This window comes from Hemibagrus wyckioides, linkage group LG21 (genome assembly GCF_019097595.1).
Source record: "Hemibagrus wyckioides isolate EC202008001 linkage group LG21, SWU_Hwy_1.0, whole genome shotgun sequence".
Classification (NCBI taxonomy): Eukaryota; Metazoa; Chordata; class Actinopteri; order Siluriformes; family Bagridae; genus Hemibagrus; species Hemibagrus wyckioides.
The window spans coordinates 5,638,903-5,666,340 of record NC_080730.1 but is presented as its reverse complement, the minus strand read 5'-3'; the positions used below and the strand labels follow the sequence as shown (position 1 = coordinate 5,666,340).

At 38.2% G+C, this 27,438-nt stretch overlaps 2 protein-coding genes across 4 annotated transcripts; one reads left to right on the top strand and one right to left on the bottom strand.

Moving 5' to 3' along the window:
• Window positions 1-908: 908 nt before the first annotated feature.
• Window positions 909-15,742, bottom strand: abhd6a (abhydrolase domain containing 6, acylglycerol lipase a). The gene is made up of 9 exons (XM_058373762.1): window positions 15,582-15,742; window positions 12,094-12,225; window positions 9,040-9,196; window positions 8,804-8,917; window positions 6,774-6,906; window positions 5,710-5,867; window positions 4,581-4,635; window positions 4,379-4,479; window positions 909-4,252 (listed from the first exon to the last, which is right to left on the bottom strand). The coding sequence occupies exons 2-9, from the start codon at window positions 12,210-12,212 to the stop codon at window positions 4,070-4,072; spliced, it is 1,020 nt and encodes a 339-aa protein (XP_058229745.1). The 5' UTR covers window positions 12,213-12,225; window positions 15,582-15,742; the 3' UTR covers window positions 909-4,069.
• Window positions 15,312-27,303, top strand: LOC131342654 (deoxyribonuclease gamma-like). Of its 3 annotated transcripts, none has more exons than XM_058373763.1 (9): window positions 15,312-15,469; window positions 20,167-20,297; window positions 21,839-21,927; window positions 22,054-22,146; window positions 22,250-22,362; window positions 23,180-23,292; window positions 24,196-24,353; window positions 26,631-26,727; window positions 27,037-27,293. In XM_058373763.1, the coding sequence occupies exons 2-9, from the start codon at window positions 20,169-20,171 to the stop codon at window positions 27,100-27,102; spliced, it is 858 nt and encodes a 285-aa protein (XP_058229746.1). In that variant the 5' UTR covers window positions 15,312-15,469; window positions 20,167-20,168; the 3' UTR covers window positions 27,103-27,293. The 3 variants fall into 3 exon arrangements, with proteins under 3 accessions (XP_058229746.1, XP_058229747.1, XP_058229748.1); XM_058373764.1 differs by having other exon boundaries at window positions 15,313-15,469; window positions 20,081-20,297; window positions 27,037-27,303; XM_058373765.1 differs by having other exon boundaries at window positions 15,314-15,469; window positions 20,164-20,297; window positions 27,037-27,303.
• Window positions 27,304-27,438: the final 135 nt, after the last annotated feature.

Below are 27,438 nucleotides of genomic sequence, written 5' to 3'. Positions count from 1 at the left end.
TGAAGTGCAAACACACAGCTCTAAAATACTGTCTAAAATACTTCTGAAATACTCTCTCTCTCTCTCTGTCCCTCGCTCTCTCTCTCTCTCTCTCTCTCTCTCTTTCTCTCTCTCTAGGCACTCATCTCTCGCCTTTATCCTTTACCTTTCACATAGTGATACCTTTCATATATATATATATATATATATATATATATATATATATATATATATATAACAGGAATTCATAAGCATGGCCTTCTCCTCAGCACACCACATCTGTGGGCTGTCCTGAGACGAGTGGGATTCACAACAAACACAAAGAAGTGTGTGATTGGATGGGTGGAAGTACGGTATCTGGTCTTCCATTTGGGCCATGGGCAGGCATGTTCCCAAATTGCTAAGACAGCAGCAATTGCAGTTTGATGGAGACTCAAGACCAAGGCAGCTCCTGGGGCCATTTGACCATCATCATAGGTTTGTCATTTACGTAGATGTCACCAGCTCACAGACTGAGATTCACTAAAAAAAGAACACCAGAGAGGTTCCAGTGGACAGAGCCATGACAACAGGGAAAAAGAGAAAAAGAGAGAGAGGGAGAGAGAGAGAGAGAGAGAGAGAGAGAGAGAGAGAGAGAAGCCTGTCTGTCAAGAGGTAAATGGTCTCCACAGACAAAGAGAAAGGTAACATCATACATAAACCTGGTGCCATGTTGATCTACAATCACATGGCCTCGCTCAATATGCTGGTTACTTAAGATACCAAAAAAGGTAGAAGATTTATAAACATTAATTGCATAAATTTACATACAAAGTACAATTTGGGAACCAAATCTAAATCAGTTAGGTGTGTATTCTTTTTATTTGTTCTTGATAGTCATCAGGAGTCATCATCATTGCACATTCACACTGTAAAAGAGAAAGAAAGAAAGAAAGAAAGAAATACCTATGAAGAATGCAGTCCCAGGTGATGGTGGGGAGGAACTGTACTGTATAAGAACTCGTACTGTTCATCAGCTGCAGCCTCCAGGTGCAAGAGGGAACTTACAGAACGATAGAAAAGGAGTGTCCAGCCATCATACCCTCTGTTGGGACAAGCCTTCACCTTCAGTTCAGATCACGCCTTGCTCCAGCGGCTCCACTGCTTGAAAAATGCCAACACATGGATCAAGACTGGAAATAAAATACTACCCTAGACAATAAAGAGCCTTTGTTTTGAGTTTTCCCAAACCTGCATCCAGATTCCTCAATTCCAGTAGAATCAGGGAGTGTATTTCACACCCATTTCAACCTCCAGAAAGATATTAGACAGGGCATCTTTGAGTACTTTAAATGAAACACACAGAACAAGCTGTGGGGAAAAAATGTCCATGTTATTGTATGCGTTAAAGGTCCACTTCTTGTACTTGTTGTTCTTTCACCTGCTCCCTGTCTGGTGTTGCCACAGCGGATCATTTGGTCCACAAATTATTTGGTTTGGCACAGGTTTTAACCCGGATGCCCTTCCTGATGCAACCCTACCATTTTATCCGAGCTCGGGACCGGCACTGAGGGTTTACTCTTTACTGGGTTAGCTCCCTGCCCGGGGAATGAATCCGAGGCTGCGCCAATGAGAGCACGGTATCCTGCACTTGGACCACCAGGAGGCTCTGCATTAAAGGTGTGCTTAAATAACATAATTTACTTCATTAATTAAACATAAGAAACGTGAAGAGAAACCGTGAATGTGATACATTACCCCTGGAGCAGAGAGGATTAAGGGCCTTGCTCAGTTGCCCAACAGTGAAGCTTGGTGGTGCTGGTGGGCTTGAACACCAATCCTCCGATCAACAAACCAGAGCTTTAACCACTTGAGTCACCACTTGGCCCCCCTGGGGTTTCGCATATGCCATCTTATTATTAAGCTGGGGTCAAGCCATGGTACGGCGCCCCTGGAGGAGGTGGGGTTAAGGGCCTTGCTCAAGGTGGTTTGGAGGCTGGAACCCCGACCTTCTGATCACTGACTCAGTGCCTTCACCCCTGAGCCACCACCTTCCTAATGTGTAACGTACAATGTATTCTTACACAATTTTATCAAATTTATTAACAAAAGGAACTTTTTATTTAATATGTTTCCTACATTTTTCATAAACTGTCGCTCTACATCACTTGTACGTTAATAGAATAAATTAACAAAAACTATAACTATGATTAACAAATCAATCTAATCTAATCATTTGAGCCAAGATAAGATCTTCAGAGAGGAAGATAAAAACAGAAGCAGATTGAATTCACAGATTTATTAGATTTAAAAACGGTTCTAAAATGTTTTTAGCGAATCAATCTCAGTCCCTGGATCATCAGCAAGCTTTCTTGCAGATTACTTTAGAGCTACTTTTACGTCGGTTGTTTGTTGTTAACCTACTTACTTAACCCTCTGTGAGTTAAGCTTAAGCCTGTGTATAGTGGCATGGTAAGGCGAGGTGATGATAGTGAGCTGGATTCAGGATGCACTTTCACAATCAGCCGCTGAAAGCATGTGATGTTGCCAGACACTCGAAATTCCAGTCAATTTACAGTCAATTCTTTTTAGCTGATTTCTTCACAGTCACTTTTCCACCAGTGTAATAATTGAGCCCTTTAAAGGTTTCACTGGTTTTAAACTGCAGCACCAGTTATTATAGCAGGTAATCTGGACTGGGCCTACTTCAACCCGGCTAATTGTGACGATCACATCCACAGTCTTCCCTGGAGAGACATGGACAGGAAACTTCATTTTGTCACTTTGAAGCCATGTCCAAAGGATGTATCCGCACAAACCCCTGGAAATTCCTGCATGCACTTCCGTAGCACCGTCTCACAGCTCCAGTGTCCCCAGTTCCCCAGTTTATCCATCCCACTTAGCATCCAGTACGGATGTGTACGTCTTTAATGAATGGAAAGGTAATGTAATAACTGCTGTGGTATAAGTCCCAGATAGCAAAATAGGTCTGGCCAAGATCTGGCCCACACAATGCACTTACACTCGGCCGTCATACCACAAAGAATGATGGTGGTCCATCATTCTTTGGTCCTTTGGTGGCCCATGTCTGGTTTGCCAGAGGTGGGCCAGCAATAGGGCCACACCACATAAACCAAACCTAACTGGGCCACATCTGGCATGCCATCATATAAACAGTGCCATCACTGCCAGACCTGGTCCGAATCTGGTTGACATACCACTTGCCATGCCAGAACTCAGCCGGCAGTGCCGGCTTAATGCCAGATCTGACCCAGACCCGTCTGCTGTGTGGGTTATAGTGCTGCTTTAGGTAGGTAATCAGGTCCACTCAAGTCGTTGATTATTTTACGACATCAGCATACCCCTAAGTGTTTAATTCCTTACACGACTCCACTACTAGATAGCTTTATCTCTGAATTAAATGGTATGTGTAAAATACACCATGTACAATTTTCACCGCATTTATGGTCCATTTATACATTGGTGGGCGTTTGAATTGTTACTGAATCTAGATATTCAGTATAAGTGAGGGGTGGTTTTTTTTTTTTTTTTGGATTAGAAATGTGTCTAGATTCAGGGTTATGGCTTCAGTGCTTTTTACTTAGTATTCAGAAGAATGTTGTGTAGGAGTGCAATGCATTTGAACAACACACCGTGACATTTCAGCACTTGTGTTAGACCAGAAACGTGTACTTTAACAGAATAAATACCGTACGAATGAAAACTTGATGCCGATTCATCCGATGAAGGCTTTGAGAAAGTTCTTTGCAGCACAAGGTAGACACGAGTACATGCAGTTGTTTCACTGTTAAGAGAACGAAGGACATTTCTTCCAAAAAAAACAAAACAAAAACAAAGTATTAACAGTATCGATTTTTCCGGGCCTGAAACTGTGATTAAAATGTTATTGCCTGTTATTTTTCCACCCACATCACAGTAAAATCAGCAATGATTCTAATTCGAACTCTTCTACAGCTTAAATACTACAAGAGTGAATTTAACCCTGCTGGTCTGTCCCTGAGGGCTCGCTAGAAAAATACATTTAGGATAAATTACAAATTTCGTACAAATTATATAATCTTAGTTAGGTTTAGTTTCAAGTTTTGTCGTTTCAAGAGAGCTTTTTGCTGCTAGCGCTCCCCGAATTCTGCTGACGCGTGATGAAGTCCATGATGAGATGAGCAGCTTTCCGAGGACGCTCCATCACCACAGAATGACCACAGTTGTCTAGCAGATCGACTTGGCATCCGGGCAAAGTATCAGCCAACACAGACGCACCGGATACATCCAGGACCTGCACATAGTACATCCACAGTCATGTGAAAGACACAGAAGTGTACAAGAATGATATGGCTTATACACTCAATACTCAACTCTTTAATCAACTATAAACACGTGAACTGTGAACACGTGATCTTACCTGATCCTGCTTCCCCCAAATGACCTGAAGTGGTGTTGAAATGAGGTGCATGTTGTCATGCAAGCAGTGTCTGGATTTTTCTCCAACTAACTCCATAAATACTGAAAGCAAAGGAGAAGAAGATTGCAGCCACAATTCATCTCAAAGCGGTCAAACAGCAGACACGTAGAAAATGAATGCAATGAATCGAAATGAAACTGACCCTCGCGGTAGAAGTTGTTGTGCGGAATACGGACTTTGACCAGTCCCTGAAGGATCTATTAAAAAAATAAAATAATACAAAATAGGAAAATACAAATAAAGGCAAAAGGATGCAATGCTTGATACTGACTAAATATTTATTATTTACAAAAATGACATAAAAAAATTTGCTACACCAAATAGGACACTGATGGGCTGATGCTACAATAATAAATAAATCAAATAATTAAATAAATATTTTTCTTAAATACATAATAATAAATAAATAAATAAATAAATAAATAAATATTTTTTTATTTATATATATTTATAAATATTAGGTTTTGCAATTCTCCAAATTACACTACATGTTTCATTATCCTTATTTTATTTCAACATTAAATATGAAATATTTAAATATGTATTTGAATTTTACCAAAAATGTATTGTAACATTTACAAAAATAAATAAATTAGCAAGTAAAAAAAAATAGAAAGTGATTATATTTTATTAGATTATACTTTACAATACTAATGAATTAATAGTACTTAAAGGGTTAACAGTGTTAGAAAAGTAATGATGAAAGCCACAAAACCTCAGTCTGATCAACTTCCAGGGAAAGTAAAAAGGAACCAAATCTTTCAGTTCTACATTTAAGCCTGTGAAATATAACAGCCAAAAAAGAATGACCTTGACCTAGAGACCTTGACCATCTAAACATGAGAGCTTCGGAGCTTCATTTTGTAGACACTTTTATCTAAAAAGGCCTTAGAGGAGAAGCAGAAAAATTTAAATTCAGTTTAATAGCTATTAAAAAGCTAATTAAAAACACATCAAATGTATTTCCGGTCAATGACACAGAACTATAATAAAAATGTGGCCCACAAGAATGGTAAAGGTTGTTCTCTGGCCCAGCAAATGAATTTCTAACCAGTGTGGTCAATTAAAATGATCTTGTGGACTGTAACCGAATTAAAGCTTTAAAAAAGGGTTAGTCTCTGTTATTCCACAAGGGGGCGGTATAGAGCAACAAACCTAATTTCATGAGGAAGCTGGAAATAAAATGGTGCAGTGAACACTTCTTTATGCAAAAGAATTTTACAGTGTACACAATTGTTTTATTTGGAAATAATTCGGCAAAGTCGTCATACCTGATGAGGGATCTTAAAGCGCACGAAAGAGCACAGCTTCAGCATGTCCTCCATCTCCTCTGGAGTTGATGGGATGAGAGGGATGTTTTGGACGTCCGTGCTGTTCTCCATGCCTCTCAGATGTGTCACAAATTCACTCTCCTTGGGGTATTTCAGACCTACATGACAAAAAGAGGCAGATTTCAGCGCTCTAACAGGCTCTTATAATAAACCATAGTCATATCAATCCAATACTGCCTCTCGATATCAAATCAGAAGCTCCAAGGCCATGAAAATCTGACATATCAACACATTTCATACTGAGTTCCATTTCCCTTCTACACCTTTATATGGTACTGTTTATCCACCCAGAATATACTTTCAGCCTGGTTCCTCAAAGGCTTCTTCCTCATGTCGTCTCAGTAAGATTTACCTCGTCATTCTCTCCTCTGGCTCGTTCATTAGGGATCTAATTCTACATGCATTTTTCATGCATCACCTTTGTGATGAATTAGAATGGAGACTGCGAGCCAGGCCTTCTCGTCTGACCATAGAAATGTGCTTCTAGTGGAATGGTCAAGAAAATTCCTATAAACACACTCCTAAACCTTGTGGAAAGCCTTCCAAGAAGATTTGAAGCTGTTATAGATGCAAAGGGCGGGACAACTCTATATTAAATGAATGTGCATTTGAAGGCAGATGCCCCGGTTTTGGCCTGGCTCACAGTCTCCACTATAATTCATCCCAAAGGTGTTCTATCAGGTTAAGGTCAGTTCCTCCACACCAAACTCACTCACCCATGTCTTTATGGACCTTGCTTTGTGCACTGGTGTGCAGTCATGTTGGAAGAGGCCAGGAAGGGGTCATCCCCAAACTGTTCCCACAAAGATGTGATCATTAAATTGTCCAAAATGTCTTGGTATGAAGCCGAAGCATTAAGAGTTCCTTTCACTGGAACTAACCCTTGAAAAACAACTCCTGAATTCAATGATTTGGAGGGGTGTCCCAAAACTTTTGGCACCATAGTGCAAGTCTGTATTTTACATATGAGTATCAGCTCTGTGTCAGGGTCAGGTGATACTAACCTGCAGGGCAGATCAGTGTGAGACTGGAGAGATCGGACGGATAGCGAGCAGCATAGACCCCTGCTACACAACCACCCATGGATGTTCCCACCAGGTGAAAAGGCTTCTTATTCAGCTTAATACTTTGTACAAACTGCAGAGAGAGAGAGAGAGAGAGAGAGAAACTGTCAGAAGTGCAAGCGAATTGTAATAACGCTGGTGTTGCACGCAGATGTTGCTGCTAAAAATAAACGTCAGGCTTAATCTGCACTGTAAAGCATTTCAGTGTTAAATGAGGATCATTTTTTATGCATTGTCATTAATGCTGCATGTTAATATTCAGAACAAGTAAGACACGAACATGGATTTTAAAGAAGTTCCTCTTCCTTATACGCAGGCTTACTCAGAGTTTTGGTGTAACACAAGGACACAGACACACTGATGAATAACAAGCCTCTGGCCTCAACAAGGGCATCTATTTTAGGCACACGATTTTGGAGAGGCGCGTTAGGAGCTAATAGCTGCAGTAGGAGCTCAAATCAAGACGATGATATTACACAGTGGTTTCTGATTGATGCTAACTCTCGGGAACATTCTAGGAAAAATAAAACGATGCTCAGTGATTACACACTTATCTGATCTAATTAAGTACAAGATCAGTGAATAAATGAATGAGTCTGAATATTTTCAGTAGCATGTAACTAACAGCAAATTAGATGGAATTAAACAGAGACTAAATATTGCACTGAAAAATCAACTGGATCTTTGGAGCCAGTTTGTTATTATTGATTAAATCACATTATAAAAATAATTTAGAAAATATTATATTAAAAAGAAAAATCTTAAAAACAATTATTGCAAAAGATTTTTTAAAAAACATTCACCTGAAATGAACACTGAAAAAAACGTATATTATTTTCTGTATGAATCTCACTGTATTTCAATTACATTTACATTCACAACCAAATAGTCTTTTATTTAACAGGTTTGATAGTTCAGTCGGATTGAAAAGCCTCCTTGTAGACGATCGATCTGACTGAAATTTCTAATCGAACTGAATGCGGTGGTGTAGATCTGGTAAATAGGCCATGTAAATGCTTTAAACGGATGATCTGCTTAACCGTATTGAAGAGTGTGAATTTTTAGCGAATAATATTACATGGCAACTCGTATAGAATAGCACCAATTACAATACACACCGATCAGGCATAACATTATGAGCAGTGCCAGGTGAAGTGAATAAGACTGATGATCTCCTCATCATGGCACCTGTTAGTGGGTGGGATATATTAGGCAGCGAGTGAACATTTTGTCCTCAAAGTCGATGTGTTAGAAGCAGGAAAAATGGGCAAGTGTAAGGATTTGAGCGAGTTTGATGAAGGGACAAATTGTGATGGCTAGACGACTGGATCAGAGCATCTCCAAAACTGCAGCTCTTGTGGGGTGTTCCCGGTCTGCAGTGGTCAGTATCTATCAAAAGTGGTCCAAGGAAGGAACAGTGGTGAACCAGCGGCAGGGTCATGGGCGGCCAAGGCTCATTGATGTACATGGGGACTGAAGGCTGGCCCGTGTGATCCAATCCAACAGACGAGCTACTGTTGCTCAAATTGCTGAAGAAGTTAATGCTGGTTCTGATAGAAGGGTGTCAGAATACACAGTGTATGTCGGGTCAGGGCTGTTTTGGCAGCAAAAGGGGAACCAACACAATATTAGGCAGGTGGTCATAATGTTATGCCTGAATTGGTGTGGCATTGTGATCGTGAAACAGTTCGTGTAGGTTTTTGTTGTTTTGCAGTCTGTTCTTCTCACTGCTGCTGATATTTATCACGTTCAACCCATCATGAAAAGCATATTCAGTCATTCATTAAAAATGAGTGGTTTTGTTTTCCACTATATGAGAGTTTAAGCCTGATGTTGCTGTTATGATGCGCATCGGTGCAGAATCATTTAACAAAGAATCACAATGCACTCAAGATCCCAAAAGAAATCTGATCTATGCTTATAAACATCCAAAATGAGAAACCATGAGTAGAAATGATAATAAACAATACCTGATGCACCCTTCTGACCTGGCCGTCAATGGAGTAGTCCACCGCACTAGTGCGTGTAGTGCCCTCATGGCCAGGCATGTCCACACACACCAGATGCACGTTGGTTGGAAAGAACTGGAAATGTGAAAATCAACTTCTTTTTCATTTCACAATTGGAAATAATAATTATCTGTATACTATACGATACTGTAATTGACAAACAGCCTTGTTAAAGTAGTATGAGATGAAGCCCATACCTTCACCACACCCAGCCACATGTCTTTATGAGCAGAAAAGCCATGAAGCATGAGTATTGATGGTCGACTCCCGGGCTTCCCCCGGTGTGTGTAACAGAAGCGATATCCATCATGCTCTGCATAATCCACCTGCAGCCCCAGTCTCCTCCTCCAATACCTGTCAAATAGAAAAACTAAATTTATGTTAAGCCAAAAAAGATTTTATTATTGCTGATCAGATCCATATGTGAGTCTTCTCAAAAATTGTTGCCACACAGCTTTAAGACTTCGCCCCACTGGACCTAGCCCAAGCATGTTCCAGCATGACAATGCCCCTGTGCACGAAGCAAGCTCCATGAAGACATGTTGGTATGGAAGTGCTTGAGTGTCCTGCACAGAGAGCTGACCTCAACCCCACTGAACACCGTTGAGATGTTCTGGACCCCAGACCTCCTTGCCCAACACTAGTGCCTGATCTCACTAATGCTCTTGTAGACGAATGATCAGAAATCCCTACAGCTACACTCCAACATCTAGCAGAAAGCCTAGTGGATGCTGTTATAGCAGTAAAGACAGGACAACATCCTTTTGGCCATATTATGTACATCTCAGCAGCAGGGTTCGGTGCCTCCCTGCTCTAGGGTCCAGGGTCAAACATGTTGGATAGTCCCTAGATGTGAAAATGTGTTTTTCATTCATTCATTTATCTTTTGCTTATCCTGGATCTGGAGCCTATTCTGGGAACACTGGGAACCTTTAAATCAAGATCATTAGAGTGTAAAAAACTGTATTAATCCTCTATGGAGGCATTTATAATGCTTGTCCTGTATGAAACAAAACTGTAAATATTCTCACCAGAGCAGGATCATACTTTACGTAACGGTCCATGTTGATATTTGTATTTATGCCTCCTATAAATAAGCAGGGTTCGGGTTAGACTGCTGCCAAAATTATAACATGCACGTCGCTTTGCTGCATCTGCTTCTGGGAACAAAACTGCTTTATAGTGCAAAAAAATAAAAAATGCTCATGCTCAAAAATTCTGCAGTAAAGGCTCATTAACCATTAAATAAAAGTGGCTTATTCACTTCACATTACTAAACAGAAAGGGATTTCAGATTAGAATTCAGAGAGGTTTTCAGAACTGAACGTCCTTGTGTCAGTGCATCACTCTGACCAGGTTGTGGTGACTTGCAACACTTCTGTGTAAGCACCCCGTCCCCTGTGCGGATTACATAACGCTCAGATGAAATATTTAAACAAAAACCACATGTCCTTAAAGGAGCTCAATGAGATCTAAAGCTGATATACACCGATCAGGCATAACATTATGAACACTGCCAGGTGAAGTGAATAAGACTGATGATCTCCTCATCATGGCACCTGTGGATATATTAGGCAGCAAGTGACCATTTTGTCCTCAAAGTTGATGTGTTAGAAGCAGGAAAAATGGACAAGCGTAAGGATTTGAGCGAGTTTGACGAAGGGCCAAATTGTGATGGCTAGACCACTGGATCAGAGCATCTCCAAAACTGCAGCTCTTGTGGGGTGTTCCCGGTCTGCAGTGGTCAGTATCTATCAAAAGTGGTCCAAGGAAGGAACAGTGGTGAACCGGCGACAGGATCATGGGCGGTCAAGGCTCATTGATGGACGTGGGGAGAGAAGGCTGACCCGTGTGATCCGATCTAACAGACGAGCTACTGTTGCTCAGATTGCTGAAGACGTTAATGCTGGTTCTGACAGAAAGGTGTCAGAATACACAGTGCATGACGGGTCAGCAAAAGAGGGACCAACACAATATTAGACAGGTGGTCATAATGTTATGCCTGATCGGTGTATATCAACAATATTCTGGGTAAATAAACTATTAAGCAAAAAACTTAAAAATACTGAATTCAATACCAGAATAAAAAAAAAATTGAATACATTTTATTAACCCATTCCAGCAGTTGTCTTCAGCCTTAACTAGTTTTCCACAGTTAAATAATTATTAGAATTTATATCAGGTATTTATTTTCCATATACAGAGCTAAACATGTACTGTAGCTGAACAGATGTGAGGTCAATTTATAATAAAATAATGCTTAAGCTAATGTACTCTACTGTTATACTTCCATGAAGCACACTGAGGGGGGTCTTGTTACAGCGGTGGAAATCACAAGCCACAATTATACAAGCTATTATCTTTATTACTGACTTATTACGCTGCTTTACTGGCCACCTGAATAAAATGTGTCTGAGTAAAAAGCAGAGCTATAAATACGACCAAGTTGGAAATTTCAAGCATTGTACTAACACTCGAATAAACAGAGAGAGTCACGTAATGAAATATTTCAGAAATTCTGTACTGAGGGCATTCATATAAAGGTTGCTATATTCTCTATATGCTTTCTATGAATAATACCAAATCATTTAAAAATATTTCCTCATAGTAAAGATATCCTCTGTATGAACTTCCACCAAATTCATATCTCATATCCCACACAGGAATCTGTCACCCTTCACTCCATCACCTTTCACCCACTTCTGCTCCAGGAAGCCAAAGATAAGCAGTACCAAGCGTACCTTCCCTGATCTATTTGAGCGGATAAGCAACCTACAGCATTCTACAGTCTGTAAGAAGACGTTAGAGTTAAGCTGCATTTTCGAATGCAAGAGGGAACAATTAGACAGAGACGAAGGAAAAAGCACGAGTCTGCCGGACGGGAAAGTAGAGGAAAAGGGGGACGTGACGGCAACCAGGAAGAAACAAATGATTTCCTTTAGAATTTACACAGAACAGAGGAGGACATTTAATGTTGTTAATAATGTTAATCTGCCTCTTTTTCCTCGAGCGCTGCCTCTAGTAACTCATGCCTTTAACGCTGAATAAGCCTGAATTAGTTGTTACTATGGAAACACATAACACATCTGTGATTAATCTTGCAGCCGGGACTACGGTCAGTTATAGAAAATTCATCAACGCCTCCTGACCAATCAGAATTTACCTGTGGTATAATGATCAATAAGAAAAATATTCAGCATGTAAGCTACTACAAATTCAAAAAGCGATGGAGAGATCTCCATCACACTCACCAGTAATAAATCTTGATCAGTGCTGCAGGCCAAAGCAAGAAAGAAGCCACGAAAGCTAAAATGGGGATTGCAAGAGTTCCTCCGGCGATGACGAACATGTTCATCACGTCCAGATCCATGGCTGCAGTTCACCTTGAATTAAAAAAAAAACAAAAAAAAAACATGCCAACGATTTATAAAATGGTCTGAGAACATTCTCACATAACAAAGGAAAATAAGAAGAGAGTCGTCTTCCAAATTGGACAATCTTTATCTCGATAGAACATACTGAGGAGGATCCTGCCAACTCCGGCAGCCTCCTGCCAAATAAAACAGCCATATAGAGATGATTTTCTGTTGCTGTATGTGATTACGGGTACTGTGCGTGTGGAGTAGTGATGAAGAGGATGCTGTGCAGCGATATACATTAAATAATCTCTGCATACAAAATGTTTTGTTTTATATTTTTATAAAAATGCAAGCATTTCTATTCAGACTGCACTTTGATATACACCGATCAGGCATAACATTATGACCATAATAATGTGTTGGACCCCTTTTGCTGCCCAATCAGCCCTGAACCCATCGAGGCATGGACTCCACTAGATCCTTGAAGGTGTGCTGGCACCAAGATGTTAGCAGCAGATCCTCCATGGGCCTCACCTCGCAACTTACAGGACTTAAAGGATCATTTTGATTGATACTGACCACTGCAAACCGGGAACACCACCACAAGAGCTGCAGTTTTGGAGATGCTCTGATCCGGTGGTCTAGCCATCACAATTTGGCCCTTCGTCAGGTGCCATGATGAGGAGACCATCAGTATTATTCACTTCACCTGTCAGATCATTCATTATTATTATTAGATCATTCATTCATTGATTAAATTTCAGTAAGTGCTTTATCCTGATAGAATCACGATCAATCCGAAGACAAAACCCAGGAGCACAGGCACGAGTCAGGAGTCCCACTGGGTCGTATACTTTTTGGTATCCTTAAATTTGGTATCTTAAAATTTTTACAAAAATAAATTGTACATAAAAAGTGAACCCATATAGTACTGTGCAAACGTCAAGGAAATGTTGTAGAGCAGAAATAATAATAATAATAATAATAATAATAATAATAATGATAATAATAACAACAATAATAACAATAATAATAATAATAATAATAATAATAATAATTCAAATAATAATAATTCAAATAATAATAATAATAATAATAATAATAACAATAATAATAATAATAATTCAAATAATAATAATAATAATAATAATAATAATAATAATACAAACAAAAAAAATATAAAGTACAGTAAACAGAATAAAGTCAGTATTTGATGAGAAAAAACTTTGCTTTAAATATATCAGTAGTCTTAGCCCTAGTTTGTACCGTTTTATAAGAAATTAGCCGAGCATCTTGCAGAGTCTGTCACATTTTTTTAGTTTTTCTGAAGACTTTCACACTTTCCTTCTTCTTCTTTTTTTTCTTGCACCTGTTAGACTTGCTGCTTTTTTCCTTTTCACCATGTATTTTTGGCTGAAAAGGGCTCTGTTATGTAACATGACCTGTTCCTTTCTAGCACACAGACATTTTCTGTAACATTAGTACTATATTTATTAGAATAATTATTTGAGCAGTAAAAGAGTATGAAATAATTTACAACTGGGGTGATAAGTTAGTTAAGTTAACGAAGGATGATTGTTGTAAACAGTTATTATTTTCTTTAAAGATCTTATTGTCCAGTACCACTATTTAGAAGCTATATACGATACTTAGAGACATTTCCCAGATAACAAAATAATAATATTTTATAATATTTTATAAGTTGCCTTCTTCAAATTCAATTTAAAATTTTATTTTCCACATACACAATCAAACACAGTATGACATGTAGTGAAAGGTTGTTTTTTTTTATGACTGTCCTATAATGGAAATAAAAATGTAAAAACTAGAATATAAAATAAAATAAATAAATAAAGTGTAAAACTATAATAAAAATATAAGAAATAATTTAAATATATAATATTAATATTAAATAAAATGTAAAACTAGAATATGAAATATATGAAATACAATTTAAATAAAAATGTAAGAATTAAACTATAAAAATCTAAAAAATAATTTAAACAAAAATGTAAACACGAGAATATAAAATATAAAGAATATATTTTAAATAAAAATGTAAAAACTAGAATATAAAATGTAAAAATATAAAACATACAACTGAAATAAAAATGTAAAAACTAGAATATAAAAATATAAGAAATAAATTTGAAATAAAAATGTATAACTAAAATAGAAAATATAAGAAATAATATAAACAACAATGTAAAAACTACAATATAAAATAATTTTAAAAATATATAAAAATGTAAAAACTAGAATCTAAAATATAAGAAATGCAAATTAAGTAAAAAAGTTAAAATATAAAATATAAAAATATGAAAAATAATGTAAATAAAAATCTAAAGACTAGGAAATAAAATGGAAAAAAAATACAATTTAAATAAAAATGTAAAGACTAGAATATAAAAATAGAAAAAAAATACAATTTAAATAAAAATGTAAAACTAAAATATAAAATATAAGAAACACTTTAAATAAAGTGTAAAACTAGATTATAAAATATAAGAAATAATTTAAATAAAAATATGAGAAACACACTAAACAAAAAGAAGAATCTACAATAAAAATAAAAGTATAAAAAATCTCAGTTATACATATATATATATATATATACATATATATATATACGTATATATATATATATATATATATATATATATATATATATATATATATATATATATATATACGTGTATATATACATATATATATATATGGAATAATCAGTGATGCTGTAATAGTCCCTTTAGTTGTCCTAAGTCTAAAGAGAAGGCTTTCAATATCACACTGCTGATTTTGGAAAGCGGTCAAACCTACAGAAACCAAAATAATGTGTAAATTTTTCTTAAAGCAGTACTAAATGATTCCTGGTGCAGATTCAGATAGGTGTGTGTGTAAACTTCTGACCCCCAAGTGTACAACAGGATCCAGTGGCACACAGACGAACAGCTTCATCAGTTCACAGCAGAAATAAAAAGAAAGGGGGGGGGTAGTGGTCAGTCTGTTAGGGAAGGACAGAGGGGCATCAGGGGGCAGACTGATGTACAGAAACAGAATGATTTCTGTAGCTCGGTGAGGTCAAATGTGAAGGAAAAAACAAAACAAAAAAAAATCAAAACAAAGTCCAAGCAGGTCACGTGACTGCAGTAGCCAGTGTACACGTGCACGCGCATTTGTCACGTCTCTCGGATAAAGCCCATTAAATCAGAAGAAAAGAAAGGAAAAACAGCGGCGCAGTTTAACGTGAAGGTTACACCACGTCCAGGTGAGTATTAACGCATTACTGACTCGCATTATTGGAGAAAAATAGGAAGCGGAAAATGGCGCTTCTCTCTTTCGCTTATAAACATGGAGAATATTTTAAAAATGCAGTCTACCTTCAGCAGCCTCCCAGGTGTGACAGGGTCTCTCTCTCCTCTAAAGCTGAATGTTCCTCCTTCTTCTCCTCCTCCTCGCTCTCTTCTCTCTCTCTCTCTCTCTCTCTCTCACACACACACACACACACACACACACACACACACTTCAGCTTCTGTCTTACAAGAGGTTCAGATGATCAGACGATACGAGGTTGCCAGATTGGTTCAAAAATGCCCGATGTCATCAAGTTCATATTTTCTACAAATGTTTCATTTAATTTAGCATTAGATTTTTCTAAGATTCGTTTATTTTCACATGTGATTTTTTTTTTGTTTATTTGCATTTGTTTTATTTATTTATTTATCTATTTACATTATACATTTTTTCTTGATATTTTTTCCCAAATTGTTTTAAAATAAATATTTAGTTTTTCACGTGACTTTCTTCCACACAATTCATTTATTTTCACTTTGTCCACACACGTGCATGTTTTATTATTTTTACCTGGCTTTTTCATGATTTATTTATTTTCACATATTATATTTATATTATGTATAACATTATATTTTTTATACAATATTTGTATATGTATCTGAGTTTTTATTATATTATTTATTTTAAAAATTAGCATTATTTTTCCACATGTAGTGCATGTTTGTATTTTCACATACACCCCCCCCCCCCGCCCACACACACAGAATTAATTAATCTTTAGATGTTTTAAGTTGCTTACTTATCTTGAACTTATTTTCGTGGGCTTTTTATTTAGATGATTTGGTGTGGTTTGTTTGTAACTTGTAATGAATGTGATGTTATTTTCACATGACTCTTATGCAGATCATGAGCCATAGCAATAAGTGTTACATAAGTGTTAATTACACAATCTTGTACGGGTTTGAGATCAATCTGGCAACACACGGTTGGACGCACAAGCGAGGATTCTTGCGCCTCGCGCGACGAACATTAAAGGGGAAGTGAACTGCTGTCACTTCTACGCCGACACAAAAAATGCCTGGCAGGTGCACAGCATGGGTTTTGGATTTAAGCGTAAAGAGGCCATGTTTCCTCACAGGGTGTTGTCTGACATGCTTGCAGTTTTAATGCTTTAATGTTTTAATGCAGGCATGGCTTCACACTTTCTGACTAGTTGCATTTCTTTCTTATTACCTTCTGCAAAGTAAAATAAAGGAGGTTCTGGAGGAACTGACTTGTTTGGTGGAAGTTCCACAGCATTACATGTCATTGATTAATAAATAAATGGCTTTCGGGGTGACTGTGCGCCGGGTGACATCGCACCACCTTGTTGTGGATTAATTTCCTATAACAGCGCTCCCCATCATGTGTTATACTGTATTACTATTCTATAGGGTGTCTAAAAAGTACAAGGAACCAGAGTGAGATAAGCTAAATATAGTGCTTCTTGGTAACGTCATTGGTCCCTGACCTTTCAGACATCCTAGTAAGCGGTTTGTAAATGTTTAACAACATAGTATGATTCTCTACACACCATATGACCTTCGCACACATATGTGGTGCTTCTACAAACTGGTGCCCCAAAGCTGAAAGCAACTGGAATGTCTGTGGGTGATTCTCACGAAATCTTGGTTTTAAAAATTTCTAACATGAAAATTTTAAAAGTGCTGAAATTAACTCTTTTTTTTTTTTTTCCAGACATTAAGAACAAAGTCTGGAGTATTTGTGAACATTCATTTAAAAACTTTTACTTACCATCTAACACCTTTTTGAACCTAATTTCCGAAATAAGTCCTAAAAAATCGTCCACCATTTTTTTAAAAATATTTTGAAGAAAGCTGACATTTTTTCAAAATGACGTGACAAACCTGAGAGAACATCATTTTAAGATTCTGCACATGCGTTTAAAATCAAAGTACTGTATTTCTATTAATTAAATTAACATCTAATAAACATGAGTTTCGGTAATGATATATATATATATATATAGGTTTCGGTAATGAGGTTAATTATTTCGGTAATGATGATAACTATACTAGTCTGAGATTTGTACTGAGACTTGTACAGTATACTAGTCTGAGATAATGCAGAAAGAAACAGATAATATTTACACAATCATGCATTCAAGTTTAAAACAGTTTTATTGTCCAGTGCTTCAAAAATACAAAAGCCAAAAATAAACAAAAAATTAAGAAAAACATTAAAACAGGAATAAACATTTCAGTGTGTGCCTAAAAAAAACATGAACCATTTTACCATGGCACTAAAAAATAACTGACCACTGTCTTTTTTTTCCTTTTCACTTGCTGACTGTCTACAATGAAACAAATCATAAAGCAAAATATCGACATTTAGGAAATTTGAAATTTATATTAAATTCATAAGAGATATTTAAAGTTCTCTTGACCACAACTGGCCTTAAATGGTTGCGGTGTATGAGAATGGTGTTGCGGAGGACGAGGTGCCTCAGGATGTTTTGCTAACAATAGAGAAGCCATGATGGCTTTTCTCAATGCATATAATTAGACCTTAATAAAGTACATTTTCATAAAAAAATTGTAAGTCTAAAAATTTTCGAAATGAAGAAAACTTCCTGTTTTGGTAATGAGAATCAAAAAGTGGTGTTAACATTCTGACAATAGAATATTTAACATTTAACTGGAGAGATATAAAGAGATGATCTTACCTGGTCACCATCTTGAAGTAACTGTCCCGTGTGCTCCATCACTCATAATCAAACTTTATTTACATTCTGTATGTGTGTTTAAACAGTCCTTAAAAAGTGTTGCGGAGGATGAGAACATCAGACATGGAATTATTATTATACATGAATATTCAGTAAAAAAAAAAAAAAAAAAAAAAAAAAAATTCTGTCATCTAGAATAATCTAGTAGAACATCCATTTATTTCTTTTTTTTAATGCTAATTTGTTTAAATTAAATCATAACACATTTAAACACAGCCGGACGCGTTGCGGTAATGAGAATTTCAGCAGAAAATGCAGTAACAGAAAAATAATTCATTCTCATGTTGAAATTCCACATTGTGCCAGGTAGAGAACGGTACTGTCTTTATTCTGATGCTTTTTTATATTACTAAATTACAAATTTTATATTTAAAATCATTAGTGCCGTGGTGTTTCAGTGGTTTCGTGAGAATCACCCCTGTATAACTGAGAGACTCGAACCTGTTCCTGCGTGACAATGCGCCTGTGCACAAAGATTCTATGCGTTTATGAAGCTCTATGGTTTGATAATGTTTGAGCTGAGTTTCCTTGCACAGAGCCCTGACCTCAACCCCACTGAACATCTTTTGGTTTGAACTGGAACACCGACTGCACCCCAGACCTCCTGAAACATCACTGCCTGTCCTCATTAATGCCCTTATGGCTGAATGATCACATGCCCACAGCGATCCCAGATTAGTGGAGTTATTATACCTGCAAAGAAGTAATAAATCTAGAATACAATGTTGTGTAAGCAGGGTATGGTTAATCGGGTGTCCAGATACTTTTGGCTGTATAGTGTATGATTTGTCACACAGAAATACACCGATCAGGCATAACATTATGAGCAGTGAGAGGTGAAGTGAATAAGACTGATGATCTCCTCATCATGGCACCTGTTAGTGGGTGGGATATATTAGGCAGCAAGTGAACATTTTGTCCTCAAAGTTGATGTTAGAAGCAGGAAAAATGGACAAGCGTAAGGATTTGAGCGAGATTGACGAAGGGCCGAATTGTGATGACTAGACCACTGGATCAGAGCATCTCCAAAACTGCAGCTCTTGTGGGGTGTTCCCGGTCTGCAGTGGTCAGTATCTATCAAAAGTGGTCCAAGGAAGGAACAGTGGTGAACCAGTGACAGGGTCATGGGCGACCAAGGCTCACGTGGGGAGAGAAGGCTGGCCCGTGTGATCCGATCTGACAAGCTACTGTTGCTCAGATTGCTGAAGAGGTTAATGCTGGTTCTGATAGAAAGGTGTCAGAATACACACTGCATGACGGGTCAGCAAAAGGGGGACCAACACAATATAAGGCGGGTGGTCATAATGTTATGCCTAATCAGTGTATTTTAGACTGTACATTATTTATGTAGTCTTTTTTGCTGTAGTTCACCGTTCACCTTCATGTTTCAGTAATGACGTTTTTTTTTTTCTTTTTATTATTCATAACTTTTTGCATGCTAAAATGAAAACATTTCATTCACTCAAGCTCAGTGTAGATGAATTCCTGTGTGTGTAGGTTTATTATTATTCTACTGTTATGCGTCTAAGTGGCATAAATATCGACACTCACCATGATTAAATTGTTAATGGCATTTATAACACATGAAATTTTATATTAATGACCCGTATGACGTAATCAGACGCTTATTGCAGTCCTCCTTCACAATTCTCAGCCCCTAACATTCAAGAGCTGGACATTTACATATTCTTATTCATCTCCTAACAGGAAGTGTGTGCTATTTATGCCTACGTGTTCCAGCAGTTCACACAATAGTTCCTATGAATAAAGGATTCTTCTAAAATAGTGGCGATTTTGCAGATGAGGAAGAAAGAACACCCAGGAAGTGCTGACATAAACAACTGAGAAAACTTCAGCTTCTCATTCACGGTGTCTTCCTCCAGCAGTAATGAAGCCCGCTGTGTTTCTCCTGCTGAGCCTCGGAGGAGCCCTGAGCCTCAAAATATGCTCCTTCAACATCAGATCTTTTGGAGAAAGCAAAATCTCGAAACATGATGTGCTGCACGTGATACTGGAGGTGAGGTTTACATTCACGAGTTTTATATCTCTTCAGTATTTTGTTTAATGAAACATTCTTTACTGAACTGCAAAATGCGCTGAATGCTTCATGAATCAAACCTTTTGAAAAATATCATGCAATATATAAATATAAATGTCATTACTATAGGCTCTGTTCAAATCAATGGCTTTTAATAGAAAAGAATATGTACATTAAAAATAAATCTTTCAGACGGCATAAGCAGATGTTTCTGGGCTGTAAACAGGAAGCTTCCATGTATTCGTGGGATTTCAAAACATTTATACACCAACCAGGCATAACATTATGACCACCCGCCTAATATTGTGATGGTCCTCCTTTCGCTGCCAGAATAGCCCTGACCCGTCATGCACTGTGTATTCTGACACCTTTCTATCAGAGCCAGTATTAACTTCTTCCACTAACTTGGATCGGATCACACGGGCCAGCCTTTGTCCATCAGTGAACCTTGACCCTGTCGCTGGTTCACCACTGTTCCTTCCTTGGACGACTTTTGACAGATACTGACCACTGCAGACCGGGAACACCCCACAAGATCTGCGGTTTTGGACATGCTCTGATCCACTGGTCTAGCCAACCCATTGCCCATTTTTCCTGCTTCTAACACATCAACTTTGAGGACAAAATGTTCACTTGCTGCCTAATATATCCCACCCACTAACAGGCGCCATGATGAGGAGATCATCAGTCTTATTCACTTCACCTCTCACTGATCATAATGTTATGCCTGATCGGTGTATATTCCTCAAACACAGACCCTGCTCAGCAATAAAGCATTAGATGAAGATGAGTGAATGAACTCGGTAAACGCCCCACAGCCTCCAGAGCACTCTCGTGTTAATCACCGTAGACGTTTGAGCTTTATAAGAATCGATTAAAGTTTTTGTTGGATTGCAGTCACAATGTGCACCTCTAGTGTAAAACATCTTTCCCACACTGTAGTTATCAGTATTACAAAAGTCCTTATTCACATCATTCAACCTCATATAACCAGAATGAGAACTGCAACATGCACTTGGTCATTTTAGGAAGGAAGTGTTCTGTGCCACAACCAGTCTGAATATTTAAGAATATATAAGAGCAGCAGAATTAACAAGCTAATAAATAAATTACAGGGTTGCGGTTTTCACCCTAAACTGGGATAAACAAAAAAACCCTGCAAGTTCCTGTAAGTTTTATAGCAAAGAATTGGACACAGCTTGTCTGTGATGTACGGAGGATATACTGTGAAGAGAGAAAATGGATTTTTGGAGTTATTTCTAACTCGAAACCTGAGAAAATGAAAATTATTGGCCTCCCTTTTCCAGTGGGGCTAGCTTCTGGTCTTTTGTGTGGTTTTATGGGGTGGAAATGTTGCTAAAACCTGGCAACCCTGGTTAATATTACCTCTTCATTTTAATTAGGAAAGTCTGTTGAAGAGTGTTGAACAAATATGAGCTGCTTGACTGTATGATGTATGACTGCCATGTGTGAGCTTACTCTAAAAGGTGACAACAGTCCATGTGTATTCCTCGCTGCAGAGTATCAGCCGCTGTGACGTCATGCTCGTCATGGAAATCAAAGATGCTAAGGGTCAAGCGTTTCCTCGGCTGATGGCTCATCTCAACAGGTTTGCATCAATGTACAGGGATAAAAACCGAAGACACGCCTCCTAGCAGATCATGCACAGTAATAATTACAGTAGGAAAAAAACTATAATCAGTGTCAAGTGGTAGTCACTGTGTCCATTCTACAGGAAGTACAGCGGACAGAAGCACGAATACGGCTACGTCATCAGTCAGAGGCTGGGCCGAAAATCATACAAGGAACAGTATGCCTTTGTCTACAGGTACATTCCATGTGGATTCACACAGCAGAAAATATTTAGAATGAAACTTCAGTATCATACAGTGCATATGGTTTTACTATAATCTTATTTCCTGTACACGCAGGCGGAAGCTGGTGTCTGTGAAGTCGGTTTATCAGTATCCAGACATGCAGCCTGAAGACATTGATGCCTTCGCCAGAGAACCTTATGTTGTGTGGTTTTCGTCACCAACTACAGGTTAAAAAAACAAACAAACTGACTTCCTTTACTGTTCACTGTGATAACTGGTGTGTAATTGCATGTAACAGAACAAATGTGTATAAATCACTAGTTTGCTACCTAGCTAGTGCGCTATTCTATTAAGGAGATTGTTCTATTTATATTTGTATATATATTTATAGAAGATCCCAAAGATGTCACCCTACTGTCAATAGGGCTTCTGTGACGTATCTCATTAAGTTCATTTTAAATAATCAAGAAATGGAGTGGCCCTAAATGTGGCAACATTGATGTACACCGATCAGGCATAACATTATGAGCAGTGAGAGGTGAAGTGAATAAGACTGATGATCTCCTCATCGTGGCACCTGTTAGTGGGTGGGATATATCAGGCAGCAAGTGACCATTTGGTCCTCAAAGTTGATGTGTTAGAAGCAGGAAAAATGGGCAAGCGTAAGGATTTGAGCGAGTTTGACAAGGTGATGGCTAGACTACGGTATCAGAGCATCTTCAAAACTGCAGCTGTTGTGGTGGTGTTCCCGGTCTGCAGTGGTCAGTATCTACCCTTTAAGTCCTGTTGCGAGGTGAGGCCCATGGAGGATCTGCTGGTAACATCTTGGTGCCAGATACCACAGCACACCTACAGGGATCTAGTGGAGTCCATGCCTCGATGGGTCAGGGCTGTTTTGGCAGGAAAAGGGGGGACCAAGATGATAATATTAGGCAGGTGGTCATAATGTTATGCCTGATCAGTAGAGAGCGAGAGAGAGAGAGAGAGAGAGAGAGACTAAAAGTAAGTTTGTCCTGTAAGTCCTGCTTTCTTCTCCCGTTACAGAAGTCAAGGATTTTGTCGTCATACCCATTCACACACCGCCAGAAGCAGCAGTTAAAGAAATAGACGAACTCTACGATGTCTACCAGAACGTCTCTCAACACTGGAAATCACAGGTAAACACTGGTGCTTTAGGATACATTTGATTTAAAAGAAAAGCCACACAGATCTTGAATTCTCAAACCCGATTGGTCGACGAAAAGTTAATGAATTTTCTATACCAGCAGCCCGGACCAGACAGTACCGACTAAAGGACGCACTCATTTTTAATACGCTAGCGTTTCCATAGTAACAACTAGAACAGAAGTGCTTGTATGGTTGTTGATGATCTGTAACAGGTTCATTTGACATGAAGGGATGGAGTCTCCAGTGTCGGTGCTTTGAAGCATCTGTAGGATTTTGGGGGGATTTTTTTGTTCTTGGTTACATCTCAGATAAGATGTAAGATGAGGGAAAGGCTGTTTATAGCTGCGATATAATAAGAAAAATAGCAGGAACTAAAAAATTTCTCAGATCTTAGCACTAGGGATGGTGGCATGTGGTAGCTTAGTGGTTAAGGTGCTAGACTACTGCTCAGAAGGTTATGAGTTTGAATCCCAGCTCCACCTTGAGGCCACGCCAGGGCCCATGAGTGAAGCCCTCAGTTGTAAAAAAATGAGATAAATTATAAGTTGCTCTGGATAAGGAATGCTGTAAATGTAGCAGGAGTAAAGTAATAAAACACTTTAGGATGTGCTGTTCACTAATATACAAGACTAATACTCTATATCTGTCTTCTTAATGCTTAGCCTTTTTGTAACGTTTGGACAATAGAGTTTAAATGTCACCGAAGAGAAGCTGAAACAAGAGCTACGTTCTACCTGATCTAGTGTAACTGATCTTTCGTCACTTATTCCATGCACCTGCTTACACACACACACACACACACACACACACACACAGTGTCTCTGATTACTTCCCCATTTCAAACCGTTCCAGTTCCACCTCTGTCCTTCACGCCCTGCATTTCTTTTCAACAGAATTTCATCATCATGGGCGACTTCAACGCCGCCTGTGGCTACGTCCCCAAGAAGGAATGGCAAAACATTCGCCTGCGATCGGACAGCAGCTTCGTCTGGCTAACGGATGACAAGCTGGACACTTCAGTGAAAGAGTCCACCAAATGCGCTTATGACAGGTCAGGAATTTTGGGGAAAACCATAGATTTTTCTTAAATGGCGTTTACCTTCACAAAGAAGCACAAATTAAACATTCAGAACCCAAGGAATGACTATAGGAATAAAGCTACAGTGATTTTATTACTGCACTATGAAATACCCAGCCATTGTTCCTACTACCGTTTGCCGTATTAATAACGATTATCAGTAGGTGGCGCAACTAGCATTTAAAAATCAGTTTTCTTTGCCACTAAAATGGAGGGAGATTTGGAGTTCGGATATAAAATTCAGCAGTGTATATCTTACTTGTACATCATATGAGATGAAGGAGACGCAGCATGTGCTCCACCGCCTTCACTCCCATTGGTAGTCGTCACTCCATATTTGCATAAAGTTCAACTTTTCTCAGGTTGGTCACATCACTGGACACACCCACTTATGGGCACCTACGGCTGGACGTTGCCAGAACGCTCATTGAAAATCGCTCTATGTGCAAACATAGAGGAGTAACTTAACGTAGGACCAGGACCATACATTATTAGTTATTAATTAGTAGTAGTTATTTTAGTGCTCAGTTCACGATATTATAATAATAATAATAATAATAATAGTAATAAGAAGAAGGGGCGGTGGTGGCTCAAGTGGTTAAGGCTCTGGGTCATTGACTGGAAGATCGAGGGTTCAAGTTGCCACTGTTGGGCCCTTGAGCAAGGCCCTTAACCTTCTCTGTTCCAGGGGCTCTGTATCATGGCTGACCCTGCACTCTGACCCTGACCTCCAAGGATGGGATATGTGAAGAAAGAATTTCTCTTTGCAGTAATGTATATGTGACAAATAAATAAAGGCTATTTCTATTTTTAAGAAGAAGAAGAACATAATTGCGAGTCAAACAAAACCCCTTCATTTAATGTAAATAACACAAATGTGTTTTTCTACAGAATCTCCATTTTGTCCCTCCAAGTGATCCAAATGCTAAGATGTCACTGGAAAAGTTTGATTTAACTCCGTTTCACACTTTAAAGGTTTTCATTTTGTAATATTAATAAACTTGCACATGTAGCGTCACATGCATTTGTCATTTAATCAATAATATCAATTAATCAATTCTATTTTATTTGTGTAGGACTTTTACCAATGGACATGGTCTCAAAGCAGCTTTACAGAACATAAGAAATATAGTACAAAAGTTCAAGATTAATATCAGACTTCTATTTAAATTTATTTGTATTGATCCCTTATAAGCAAGCCTGTGGTGACTGTGGCAAGGAAAAACTCCCGTAGATGGTAAGAGGAAGAAACCTTGAGAGGAACCAGACTCAAAAGGGAACCTCATCCTCATTTGGGTGACACCAGAGTGTGTGAATTGTCAAACATTGGAGAGTGTGATTATTAATAATAACGTCCTTTCTACAGTTATATACAGACAGTCAGAGCTCCTGAGCAACTCATAAATTAGCCAAACATCTGAGTTCATTATAGAATCAACAGCAACTCTTCTATGATGCCTTCAGATGCTCAATGATGGAGATGCAGCATATGAAGAATAATATTTTGTGTATTGATTAGGAGGTTGATGTCCTCAAAGTCCACATTGGGGACAGAACAATGATAGGACAGCTAACATACAAGCAAAATGTGATGAACTAAAAAAAAATTGTTCTAAATATGAAAATAAATATGTATATAACTAATGCAATTTAAAAAAAACACTATATTGCCAAAAGTTTTGGGACGTCCGCCTTTACATGCACATGAATGTAATATGGAGTTGCCCCGCCCTTTGCAGCTATAACAGCTTCAACTCTTCTGGAAAGGCTTTCCACAAGGTTTAGGAGTGTGTTTATGGGACCATTCCTCTAGAAACGCATTTGTGAGGTCAGGCACTGATGTTGGATGAGAAGGTCTGGCTCACAGTCTCCACTCTAATTCATCTCAGAGGTGTTCTATCAGGTTGAGGTCAGGACTCTGAAGTTCCTATACACCAAACTCGCTCATCCATGTCTTTATGGACCTTGCTTTGTGCACTGGTGTGCAGTCATGTTGGAACAGGAAGGGGTCATCCCCAAACTGTTCCCACAAAGCATGAAATTGTCCAAAATGTCTTGGTATGAAGCCGAAGCATTAAGAGTTCCTTTCACTGGAACTAAGGGGCCGAGCCCAACCCCTGAAAAACACCACCTGAACTCAATGATTTGATGTCCCAAAACTTTTTGCAACATAGTGGAGATGTGAATTGTTGCGTCCTTAAATTTCATTATCTGATTGTTTTGAATAACGTCTGATCTGATACTCTACAGGGTCGTTCTTCACGGAAAGGCGATGATCCAGGCCGTCAAAGCCGAGTCAGTCGAAGTGTACGACTTCAAACGGGCGTTTGGATTCACTGAACAAGAGGTATTTCACAGACACACAGACCATGTGCTTTCAGACTGTCTGTAAGTACATTACAGGCTCCAGTACTGATCCTGAGCTGGAGATCTGATGCATGTTGTGCTTTTAGAGTTCAATATTCAGTGTTCAGGAATCTGCAACTGATCATTATTTTTTAATGGAAATGAATTGTTAATTCTCATCTCAGTGCAATAACTAATGTGTGCTGTAGAAATTATTTATATTTATCTCTAAGGGTTATTTTAGTAGTAGAAGTTCTTACATTTTTTTTTAAATTATTTCATTTTATTTATTTCTTCCTTTTCCCCCCAGGCTTTGGCTGTGAGCGACCATTTCCCTCTGTGCATTACTGTCAACAAAGCTCAAAAAAAGGGTTGATTTTGACAAGTTTGATTTCTAATTATAATTAGAACATGATTAGGATTTAATAATTATATTAATAATGATTTTTTAAAAACAATCCTCTCTATAAATCAGGTGCAGTGTGAACATTTAGGCCACATGTTTAACCTGTTTGTTTATATTTCATGATTATTAAAGTGAAACAATACTAACTAGACTTTTCTTCTTTTTTCCCCCCTCCAAGAAAGGCAACCTCAACGCATGTTAATTATAAACGAACACAATCCAGGGCGTTTGTTTACTGATTGCTAGGAAACCTTGTGTTTTCGGAGCTTTCATCTGCCACTAATTTAATCCCTACTTAAAGGCATG

Coding starts and splice junctions, on each gene's coding strand:
- abhd6a (XM_058373762.1), bottom strand. CDS start 12,212: ATGGATCTGGACGTGATGAACATGTTCGTCATCGCCGGAGGAACTCTT. Junction 5,868..6,773: donor CACACTGATCTGCCCTGCAG/GTTAGTATCACC, acceptor TTTGTCATGTAG/GTCTGAAATACCCCAAGGAG. Junction 4,480..4,580: donor CAACAACTTCTACCGCGAGG/GTCAGTTTCATT, acceptor CTTTGCTTTCAG/TATTTATGGAGTTAGTTGGA.
- LOC131342654 (XM_058373764.1), top strand. CDS start 20,169: ATGAAGCCCGCTGTGTTTCTCCTGCTGAGCCTCGGAGGAGCCCTGAGC. Junction 21,928..22,053: donor CTGATGGCTCATCTCAACAG/GTTTGCATCAAT, acceptor TCCATTCTACAG/GAAGTACAGCGGACAGAAGC. Junction 23,293..24,195: donor CTCAACACTGGAAATCACAG/GTAAACACTGGT, acceptor TCTTTTCAACAG/AATTTCATCATCATGGGCGA.